The sequence below is a fragment of the Ictidomys tridecemlineatus genome, chromosome 6, assembly GCF_052094955.1.
Source record: "Ictidomys tridecemlineatus isolate mIctTri1 chromosome 6, mIctTri1.hap1, whole genome shotgun sequence".
Lineage (NCBI taxonomy): Eukaryota > Metazoa > Chordata > Mammalia > Rodentia > Sciuridae > Ictidomys > Ictidomys tridecemlineatus.
The window spans coordinates 35,521,024-35,533,655 of record NC_135482.1 but is presented as its reverse complement, the minus strand read 5'-3'; the positions used below and the strand labels follow the sequence as shown (position 1 = coordinate 35,533,655).

The 12,632-nt window shown below is 32.6% G+C and overlaps 1 protein-coding gene across 35 annotated transcripts in view; it reads right to left on the bottom strand.

Annotated features, from left to right (window-relative positions):
• The window catches only part of Ppfia2 (PPFI scaffold protein A2), a 440,250-nt gene that overhangs the window by 126,195 nt on the left and 301,423 nt on the right, over positions 1-12,632 (bottom strand). For all 35 annotated transcript variants that reach the window (XM_078053063.1, XM_078053070.1, XM_078053068.1 and 32 more), the window contains one exon: positions 2,079-2,195. In XM_078053063.1, coding sequence (XP_077909189.1) covers positions 2,079-2,195 — 117 coding nt within the window. The remainder of the gene's footprint in view (positions 1-2,078; positions 2,196-12,632) is intronic.

The window sequence follows — 12,632 nt, the reverse complement described above, 5'->3', positions numbered from 1 at the left end:
TGGTCCTGGTTCTGTAAACAGAACTATAAAACTAATCTGATAGAAATAATCTTGCATTCTGTAATGTTTGGATACATTAGGGGCTGTACCTTGAAAAACAGCATAGCCATGTGTAACTGCAAGATGATGATATGTTCTGAGTCATGCATCATGAGAAAATATTTTCAACACTATAGAGTGTACTCACACCCCAGTAGATGATATAGCTTACTGCACCCATGTATGGCATGTAGCATCCTATATTCTATCTTTTGTAGGCTGCAACACAACAACATCTGAAAAATTTAAATGAGATTTCCTTTCTCCCTATCTGTAGAAGTCTTACAAGAATGCTTAGGGATCAAGTAGTTTATTAGTGGATAGACAAGATCTCAAGTTCTTTACACTTGAGAAAGATTCTTTTTCAATTATGAACTGGAGTTTCACAAAGTGTTTTAGAAAACAATATGTTGTAAATGTCTATGAGAAAAGCTAGAACCTGAAGCCCATATCATATCCAAAACAATGGGATTCTCTAATTATCTGAGGAGAGCAACAACAGTCAATTATTGATGACATAATTTAAGCAAAACAGCAATGGAAATGCTCATGATGGTTTTCCTAAATTTTGTTCTAAGTGCAAATGTTTTGTCTGTCTTGCCAATATGTTGACTGAACTAATATTAGTTTATGTAACTGAAGAAAAGAAAGATACTTTTTTTTTCTAACCTCAGACATAGCTTATAAAATCTGACTCTACAGCTGCAGTTAATATTTAACACTTAGCTTGGACTTCTATAAAACTCATGGATAAAGGCCGAAAGAGTGAAGTCTTCAATGAGAATCTGTTTATATCTCAGCCACCATAATTGAAGCCCATCTGTGGAAATTAGTCTAGTTTACTCAGTTTCCCTTGTACTTGTACTTGAAAGAGGAAACACAAGAAGCTCTTCCATTTGTTTCAAAAGCACAAATGAGGAAATGTACAATTTAGTTTTTGATAAGAAACCAAATGCCACTTGCTTTGTTTTCCAGTCACTTTTTTCTTAATCTCTAGGTTTTAGAATCTCTCGATGGTCACAGTTATACCAATTTAGCTACCTGACTCATGTGGTCTTAATGATTAAGGGAACTTGACAGCCAGAGTAATAGCTTGTCACAGGCAAATACTTTTTGGAGAGTCTTGTGAGTTCCAAACATCTGATATGCAAATTTATGAGGAATTTCATCTAATTCCAGACCTACCAGTGATTTACCTCCTTCTTCTTACATTGGAAACAAATTTAGCACAGAAAAGGTCTTTTGCTAGTAGCCTTGTTTTGTTCTTCCAGAACAAAACAAGAAAAATACCAAGTCAAATAAGAGGTTACCAAAAAGTTTTTGCAGTGATAAACAATAGATTATTCACCAATTATACATAATAGCACTTAAAATACTTGATAATTCAACCACTGCTATTGCATTTTAAATAGTTCTGAATATATATAATATATATATATTATATATATAATTTTCATATATATGTGTGTGTGTGTATAAATACACACACACACACACACACACTTTAGACTGTATACTTTATAGCAGTGTACCACAGTGCATGTCTATAATCCAGGCTATCTGAGAAGCTGAGGCAAGAAGATTGCAAGTTCAAGGCTAGTCTGAGAAACTTAGCAGGACCCTGCCTCAAAATAAAGAAGAAAAAGCACTGGAGATATAGCTCTGTGGTACAGTGCCCCTGATTCAATCCCATTATTGCAAAACATAAAAATAAAATAAAATAATTGTATATTTTATATATTTATTATATATAAATTCAATTGTATACTTGAATTATTTTGAAAAGAATCAAATTAAGAGTAAGTAAAGAAAAATTTAAATATGTATATTCATAAGTACAGACAATACTTACACATATGTATTATTTTTAAAATAATCAAACTAATAATAAGTGAGGTGAGAAATCCCCATAAACCTTTGAACAAAAAAAAATCAAAATTAAAGAATGTTCTTGACATGGTTTTTATACCCCAAATCCCTGTCAAATTATATATAGCGAGTAAAAATTATCATGGAGGAGTATGTCTCATGTGTCAGACCTTTTCATGGACTTTCTGGCCGGGTTCCATCCCCTCAAGATGCTCTGACTCTGTGGATCCCTCACTTGATGCCATTTTTCTTTGTATATGAACATTTTGCTCCCGCAAGGCAACAATCTGCAAAATAAAAACATTATTCCTTTAAAACTTAAACAGACTAAAAAAAATTGAATTGTTTGTGGTTAATAACTAATGGATACTAATAAATGGTCAAAAACTAAACATTAAGTTTTACTCATATTATTTCAAAAATATTTTAAAAATTTAGACCAATGTTTTAAAGAATGAGAATTCATAAAACCTCTCCTAAGAAAAGGTTAAAGCTTTGTGAAATTTATGTAAGAAACACTCTCTAATCAAAAAATTTACCTAGTTGGAAGCGTATCTAAAGGAAGATGTTGATCTGACCCATGTGTAGTTGATTCTGAAATTACTTTTGAAATCAATTTGTGAGGTGTCATAAAAAGTCTTATTGTCTTTACTTTCAAAGTACGTAAGAAACATAAATGAAAAGATTGAAGGTTGAAGTTTAATTATGGTTATAATTGTTTACCCTGCAGTGGTAGCACATTTGCAATTTAAAAACAAGCAAATACAGAAGCTGGATTTAAATAATTTTGTAACACTATCATGAGCTTTTAGAATTAAATTTGTCTCAACTATATTTTAGTGTCCATTAACTTAGCATTTCTCATCTAAGTTTTCTTATTCTGCAAAATATTTCAGAAGCAATTAATTTTTGCAATTTCCAGCTCAATTTTATAGACATGATTATTTCAACTAAGAAATAGGTTCTCAAGTAGTTGTAGTATACAGGAGATTAGCAATATACACAGTGAAGTACAGTATTCTGACCCTTTTAAGACTGTATTTTAAAATAGATTTTTATGTAGACACATAATTTAAAAATATTTTTCTTTATGTTAATGTCATAATTTATTTTACAACAAATGTTATTATTTTATCAACTCAAAAAATAGTATTTGATCTAGGATAGATCAATTTGTGGTATTTAAAATACAATAAATGATATTGATATAATCCACAATAGGTATCAAAACATATAAAATTGATATAATATTTGAAATGATGAGACCAAGGTATCACACACATAAATAATTACTAAATAATGTTAAGGACATCAAGAGGTTGGGTATTTGTGGTGTTGCTGTCAGTCAATACTTTAGTATGTGAATCTGCCAAAATGTGCCTCTGAGGTCAAGTGAACTTATACATGACTCCTGGCATCTGAACACATGGCCTGTCATTTCATCAGGGCAGATCATCACATAATCAAGAATATCTATGTGAATGTTCTCTCTCTTGTATCACTGCAATCACTAAATAATTGGTTCCTTCACTCTCATTCTTGCAAATCTACAACCTGTTATCCACAAAGCCACCAAATGCATCCTTATCTGGAAGTTAAGTTGTACTACCTTTCAGCTTCCTAAAAATTTAAAATGTTTTCCCAACTTATTTAGCTTATATTTAAACTAATTACAAGTTCTATCCTATCCTATATGATCCCTTTGATTTGGGAACACTAGCTTCTTTTTATTCCTGAAACATACCTGGAACTATCTTCCCTGGAACTGAGGAACTCCTTTGTCTTTTTACCTGAGCCATTTTTTCTGTCAGAGCTGACAATATCCAAGTGTTCAAAACTCAGCTGAAATGACTCCCGTCAGAGACAATGCTCCTCGTCAGATAACACTTCTCACAATGCATTCCTATTCATTTTATATGAGTCTGTAGCATTTATTAAAATGAAATATTTTATTCCTTTATTTATTTCACTTTGCTTGTTTATACAGCTTGCAGAAGTCCTAATAATATCACATGGGTAACTCATTTTCAAAGGTATAATTTACTGAAAATAAAATTTTCATATGAAACAGCCACCTTATTATATGCAGGCTATTCAATAAAATATGTTGACTGAATTAATGAATGGCAATAAAAATAATGAATGTAAATCTGATTAATTCATTGAGTAACAACAGAAAAAGATGTTGAGTGCATGAGAAACTTCAGACATTCCTTTTATATTGGGTAACATGGAAATGGGTTACATCAAAGGAAAAACAAGAGAAATGAAAAAGCTTCTGATAAAAGCATTTCATGTGACTTTAACATATTGCCTGTTGTACAAAATATGTTACTGTTGATACAGTGAAATGTTTTGATGAATTTTTTAAAAATGTAACTATTATGTGCCAACATTCTACAAGATAACATCCATGGCTTAATAGATATGTTAAGACAAAAGTATCAGTACATTAAAAAATTCTATGCATTTTCTTCTAGTATTTAATCTACTTAGAAATGAAGCAAGACCATTTTATAAAACATTCATACATGAAATTTAACTTGCAGTTAACTGATGAATTTCCATTTGTCTAATATGGAAATTAGATAAATTCTAACTAATTTGATAAATTCTAACTATGTTCTAGATCCTAAAAGGAAAACAGAAAAGGCAAGCCATCTATAAAATTTTGCTGAATTATTGAAAAGATGAATTAATACCCCTATTTAAAAAACATGAAAACACTAAATTCATTGAGAAAATACCATGCACAAGCATGATTATATCACTGTTAAAAAATTATAAACTTAATTAAATTTTTCCCAAGTGTGTGTGTGTGTGTGTGTGTGTGTATCAGTTAATTCCAAGAAAGACATAGTTTTCAGACACTAACATGCAAACTTTTTAAAATAAGTCAAGTTAAAAAAAAGAATCTTTTCAAACAAGAGAACAAGGTACTCAATTCTATGTTCTCTATCACTCTAATATGATTCTATCCTGCTCCGTTTTCTCCAATAACAAATTATTCTGAGTAGTTATGAAAGCAAAGCTTCAGCATTTAATTGTTACTAGCATTTAATTTTTACTCTGGGGGAAGTGAGGGATTCTCTCCTAGTAATTTAACTTTGGGGGTTGAGCCATATCTTCAACATGTTCTAAGAGTGAGATGGTCACCCGTCACCCCCAAATCACTGGTGTTAGTGGTAGTACAGGCCTCTTGAGAAAATTCTTCCAGGAGAAGTGGACACAGGAGAAGGCTGAAAAGTCAACTGGGAACCGCAAACAGAATAAAAAGTGGATAATGGTCTCAACACAGCTCTCACTGATGGGGAAAGCTATCGGAGGGAGGGCCCATGCAACCTGACTAGAATACTGAAGTAGGTCTGCATCCTTACTGCTAAACAACATGGTCTCCTTCAATAGGATGACATGCAAGTGAGAGGAACCACTTCTACAGAAGCCCCATTACACATTTTTTCCATAATTATCAAAAAGCACTCAAAATCCACTATGTACAAGCACTAAACTACCTTTATCTGAGAAAGAGGTACTATTTATATTTTTAAAGATGATTAAACTAACATAAAGTTAGATAAATGAAGAGAATTGCTACAGTTTGAATGTGTGTATCATCTCAAATATGTTGACACTCAAGATGCAATGTGATAGTATTAAGAAGTGAGGACTTCAGGAGGAGATTAAGTCATGAGAACTCTGACTTCCTAAATAGGATTAATATCCTTTATAAAATGGGTTGAGGGAAATAGCTAGACTCATTTGCCTTTTCTATCCCTTTTTACTATGTGAGGACATAACTTTCAAGGTTCCATCTTGAAAATAGACTGGACCATCACCAGATACTGAACTTGCTATACCTTTACTCTTGGGCTTCCTGAAATCCAGTATTGTGAGAAGCGAGTTTCTACAGTTTATACATTACCCAGTCTCAGACATTTTGTTATATCAGCACAAATGGACTGACAAGAACTAAGTAGGAATGAAATAAAAGTTAACTCCATAGATTTGAACTTTCTGCATTATAACAGTGACTCACAAGGTTCTGCATTTGCATTTATGTTGTATTAAGTCAAGGGAAGCTAATAAGAACTGGAGAAGAACTGGAGAAGAAAACCCATACAACCTGACTAGAATACTGAAGTAGGTCTGCATCCTCACTATCCTTTTCAAAAACAGATATCTTCTCACCCTGGAACTCTTTGTAATCAAAGATTGGACCCTTCCCTAGATAGATTTACATATAAGCAAAGTTTTGTGTGCATTTTTTGGGGTGTGAATACACTCCTGGCTTATGGAACTCTGTTCAAGAGAAAACTTCTAAAATTACTTTAACTGATGAGCCAGCATTAGTCAAGTGTCTTTAATCCAACATCCCTTCACATTTTTGCTTAGTAACAATAGCTTATATATTGGAGAAATTTCCTTTCCTATTTTAATCTCAGCAAGATTTTCAATCAAGGAGTCAATGGCTCATGAAAAATAGGTGGGCACATGATCCAAGCTAGGACAAGTGGAGTTCTTCAAATGCTTCTGGATGAATTAGGATTGGGGAAAGGGGATTCTCCCTATCTAGTACGGAAGATTAGCTGATAGAATATGACTGAGATGCTGTTTACATCAGTTACTATATATGGATAAAATAGGTGTAAAAGAGATGGATCCCTGAATAATTATTTTGGCTCCTATTCTAGCCATTCTTAATTCCCCTCTACCTATGGCATTAATAATATGAAACCAGAATACCTATAGTATACCAATATTAATTTATAATGTCTTTTCTTTCACTTGCAATAAACAGTGTCCTTGCAAATGCATTAGAGAACATTTAAAGCAACAAATAATATGAAATATGTAAATGGAGATGTAAATGCAGAATATCTTAAGAATTCACCTGGAGATAATAGCAGAAAGCAGAAGACATTTTGGGTGGATAGAAGAGCACAGGATTATTGTATTCCTAGTACTTTGTATTCATAGTATTCTAGGTTACCAAGGGAAAACAAATCTATATATGTATATAGATATCTGAGAGATGATGGAGGACTGATGGACTAGCAAAGCTAAAGTGTTCAAACTTAAACTCGGTATCTCTGTGCTTCTTTCTTTCTGGCTTTTTGCTTTGTCCTGATCCTTATTTGTCTTTTTTTGGCTTATCAAGCTTCTGACACCTGACCCATTACTTCTGGGCAGTCCAAAAATCCGTGTATTTGCGAGATAGTTTTCCAAGTTTCCTTCTTGTCATTGTCTCTATCAGGTTGTTTTTGGCTGTTATCAATTTCTAACTCCATATAATAGACTACAGGTGGTCTTGGTGACTAGTCTTTCCATCTGGAAAATTTCTGAACCCTCATTTATTTTTCTCCTAGATTATATTTGTGACACTTCTAGCTCTTATGCCAGAATCTCCTATCTCTTTGCCTTTGAATTATTGTTTTCTTTGACATCTGGATAGATCAGTTCCTTTCTCACACAGCTGTTGAACACTGATGACTTACTAGGCATTAGAGAAACAATGAGAAGAAAAGGGAAGAAATTCTTGTCCTAATGGAAATTTCATTCTTGTTGTAGAAGAAAAAAAATATAAACAAAAATAAGTAGATTACATTTTAAAGGATAATAATTAAAACAAGGGAAAGACACTGGGAAATATAATTTAATTAGGAATGAAGTGATTTCTGAGTATGGATTTGAAAACAGAAGGGAGCAACCAATGAGGATACCAGGAAGAGGAAATTTCCAGGCAGAGGGTTCAAAACATGTAAATTACAGTTGAAAATAAATGTTTAAAATCCATTAAAAAAGTTTCAATGAGTTCCTCAAATGATGTAAAATGATCTCCCTAAAATAGCTGAGGTATTGGTGAAAGTTGATACCTTGGAAACTATATGATCTCTCTCTCTCTCTCTCTCTCTCTCTCTCTCTCTCTCTCTCTCTCTCTCTCTCTCTCTCTCTGTACAGGGGATTGAACCCAGAGGTGTATTACCATTAAGATATATCTCCAATCCTTATTTATTTATTTTTTATTTTGTGATAGGGTCTCACTAAGTTGCTGAGGGTATCACTAATTTTTTGAGGCTGGCCTCAAATTTGTGACCCTCCTGCCTCACGCCTCCTGAATCATTGGGTTACAGGCCCATACCAGCACAACCAACTTTTATATCTCAAATTTTAGAATTTCTCAAAGATTTAAGATGTATGGATTAATTTATCTAATGAATTTGATTACTGTTCTGGGCTCAGACACTGTTGGGGAAAATGTAGAGAAGGTGCTTCTCTCATGAAAATCACATTCTACTAAAAGAAGAAAATAGTAAGACTATAATGAAATAATAATAATTTATCAAGTTCTTAAAATATGCTAGAAGAAGCAGGCATACATTGTATAAATTTGCTTATTTAAATAAACTTTTCATCTATATTATCCTTTTAAATCTAAGTTTAAGATATTTTGAAAACAAACCCTGAGATAAATAATTGAGTACAAGTATTTTATTTGGGAAATCATTCCAGGAAGCATGAAGCATGATGTTTCTTAAATATTCTTGAAAAGCCAAGGATAAGTATTGGCCCTTTTAGTTTTGCTGGTTGTGTGATCCTGTCCAAGTTACTTAACCTACAACTCATTCACTATTTCTATAAGGTAGAGCTGGGTAAAAAGACCTACCTTACAGTGCATTTGTGCTGTGAAGTACTTAGTCAAATACAATGTGCATTAAATATATCTTCATACTCATTCTCCATGCTCTAATGTACTGAAAGGCTTTCATTCAGTCAGTCACACATTTACCACTTTGGCTATGAGTTTTTATGCACACTTGGGTTGCCCTTTCGCCTTGTTGAACACTTATTCATTTTAGGTCTTTAGAATGGATTCTAGGACCACACCCTCTCAGAGAAGTAAGAATTTAATTCTTTATGAATTCTTCATGACATAAAATTATAACTATACCCCAATTGTATGTTAGTATTTTCACTACCCATTTTGATACTGAGTGTTTTGAGATCAGGAATACCTATTATTTGCCCATTCTTAGGCCACAAGCTGACAAATAGAAGGTATTCTAGATATATTTATGAATTGTCAAATGGTTGCAGACTTCATGAGTAAAAAAGATCTATGGGGAGTTGGAAAACTTGGATGGAAACTGTGCAGAATTTGTACATGGAGAAAATTAGTTATCCATATAGGAAGCTAAATGAATATGAAAGCTTTCCAAATGCCCATCAGGTTAATTAGATGTGGATACTGCTTCAACTAGCTATTGAAGAACTCACTGGAGAATTAAAAAGTACTGATAGAGCCTTGTAGGCTATTCATAGCTATACTGTGAGGAGACCGAGTAGAAGACAAACTATGGAGGCAGAAAGCAACTATAGAGAGGAGTGGCAGAATTTAATAGAAGGGAAGTTCAATGAAAGTCATCAAGAGATTATGTAAATGTAAAGTAAGAGGCAATTTCATGTCGTCTCAAAGTATTGTCAAGATACTTTCAAGTGTATTGCAGCTTAACAGGGCTCAGATGCATCAAAATACATTATGTTTATGTGATTTAGACTCAAATGGATTTGCATTAGATAGAAAAATGGAATTCCAAGAGTATCTAAGAAGCAAATTCTTCTAATAGCATTCTTAAAGTGGGACAAGAAAAGCAGTGCAAACTAATTTACTTTTCATTTTTCTTTTTTTATTATTCAGAATCTAATGTATAGGACATTTTCTGTGAAGTTTGATAAAGAAGGAAGATAAGAATTATGAGTTTAGAAGCTAAATTCCTAATTAAGAGCTACTGGCTATAATGATAGCTGTCACATGTTGGAAATCTATCCCCTGTGTGGTGTGAGGTGATTTATATGCAGCATCTTATTTACTATTTCCAATAATGTTGTATTTTGAGTATTTTTATTTTTATTTTACATATGAGGAAATTATCATAGAGTAGATAAATAATGTACTTGAGGTCATATATTAAAAGGTACAACGAAGAAAATTTTCTAATTTAAATAGAATTCTTTTAAATCTTATGCTTTTTAACCATTATGCTATAATGCCTTTTGATAATTAATGAAATGATTCACTGAATACACCACACAAGTATTTATCTAGGTCAGGACTACAGATATGTGGTCTGAGAGCTTGGGAATTTACCTACCCTACCTTGGCAAACAATTTGAAGCTATCTTCAAAAACTGTTAGAAGATGTTCTCAATTATTTCTAGTAATAAAAATATTACTGTCTACATTACTTATTATTATTTTTCTTGTAATTTTTGTGTGGCATAGGTATTTCAACTTATCTGGAAACTTTCCAAACCACTTTTGAAAATAAATCACATCCACAAAAACTCCCAAGTGCTAATTGGACAGGGACCCTCATTCTCATATTTTAAAATTCATATTTGCCTTCACCTATTTTACAACAATTTCCAAGCAGTATCCACATCTAATTAACAAAGATTCTTTTCATCTATTTTTACACCAGATTCAATTAACAATTCCAAGAGTGAGACTTACAGAAATCTCACCACACCAACATATAATTTGCTTCTACATAGATATTCTAATTCTAGCTGAATTCCATGCTTAGTTTACATTCAGATTGCAATACTCAAAAACAAACTAAAAAAAGAAACTAGCAGAATAGTAGAGCTTTACAATTCACACTGAAGCTAACTCTCCAACCACAATGGCCCAGATTTGTGTTGTTATGTGTTATTTAGGAAACAATAAATATTGGGACACTTATTCAGACGAATTAAGGATGCTGAACCAGTAGTTATTTCACTTTCTAGTTCTGCTTTTGTAAATAAGATTTATAGACATCATATTAAAGCCCATGTGCAAAGCAACTTCGTGTATCTGAGCAGTTTGCTCAGACTGCATATAACACTTATTTTAAGTGTTTTTCAGAAAACAAGGACAGACTGAAAAATTCTGAAATGGCATTGTTCTAGTAAATGACTAAATTCCTTTGGGATAAAAATTAGAGGTTTGACTAGTGAAAATTTGTCTTCTGTCAGTTAAAACTAAAAAGACAGAGAATTACAGATAATTAATCAATGATTTAATAAATGGATCCATTGATCCTAATTATTGATCAGATAGTTTGGAGGTGGAGAAAACAAGCCTCATTGTATGGTTGTTTGGTCAAGAATTATTCATTGAATGAATGAGAACATTCTATAGTCCTTTATTTTCAACTTCCTTACCCTCTAGTTTTGGTTGACCAGTCTTCCCAAGTCTTATACACATGAATTGCCTAAGTGGTAAAATTTAAAAGTATGTTATTAAAAGGTTTTGGATGACTCTCTGATGGATATGCAGTACATGGAAAATACATGAATTTTGTTTTTGTCAAATTTTTATTGGAACTGGTTTTGCTTATATAAAACCACAAGGATAATTTGACCATGGAATTCAAGATTTTTTAATAATGAAAAAAAATTAAATATTAAATATCTTAAAAAAAAAAGAACTAAAATGCATATCTGTAAAATTCTGTGGTTTTAATAGTAATAAAATTTCAAACTATGGTTCGGTTAAATTTGTTTATTTAAGTGCATGCCCATGAGATCCACTTTCAACAATAGTAATTTCAATAATAGCTGAATTTTTAACATAATTATTGATAAATGTTTCAAATGAAAATTGTGGCTCTCTACCATACTGTCTCCATTGTGTTCATCTTTCTAATCACTAATTCAGTCATTATTAAATCATATTTTCTGATACTCACTCATTATTTTCACTTATTTCCACCATTGAAATAGTTTCCTAATATTTAAAATGAGAATAAAATCAAACATTGGCATTTTCATTAGAGGCAACCAAAAGGCTACAGATGATACAAAACAATTTGAGTTGGCCAGAAGAATTACTGGACGTCACTAAGGTCCAGGACAGCCACCATAGTGAGTCAGTTGCTAAGAGTGGTTTAAGATAGAAAAATAATAATATAAATTGAGAACACTGTTAATGTAAGAAGTTCAAAAATTAATTTAGAGAAAGAAAAATAAAGTCCTAAATAGTTTTCTAAAAGTGGCATTAGTAGGAAAACACAGGCTTGGCAATTTATATTCATCACTGAAAGAAAGCTAGCCTCCATTCAAAATATAAATAAGTAAGTGAAGAAGTATGGAGGGATGGGCAGTGTTTATTAAGGTGAACAAATTTTACTGAGAAGGAAAACACCAGGGTAAAACAACTGCGTTAATTCAGTGCTGAGTGCTGAGAATGTTGGCACTAACACAGGTGAAAGTTTTAAATTTTATGAAGAAATATGCTACAATCTCTATCACCCTAGAGGATGACATTGTTGGTAGCTCCCCACTGTCCTGGAGAAGGCAGCAGAATCCTACTGAAAAAGTGAACTTGATGTCTCACAACAGAAAGAGCCAACAGAGCTTATTAAAGCGGTGGATTATTATAAAGTACTTCTTTGTACAAAATGGTATCTTCCTTTAGCCACACTCCCCACCATCATTTCTGTTTCTCTTCATACTCTCTAAAAATCAAAATACAAAGTATGCTGATTTGGCTTGGTCTTCAGCTGAAGGCAGAAAGGACAACTGATTACAATAATTAACTCTCCTCCCACCTCAATAAAAAAGAAAAGCAACAATGGGGAGACCAAATGGTGCTGAGAAGAGTCAAAAGCAAATGAAATAATCCAGTGAGTCCATTTGTGATTAATTCACACAGCAGGACGTATGTTCTGTGAATACAA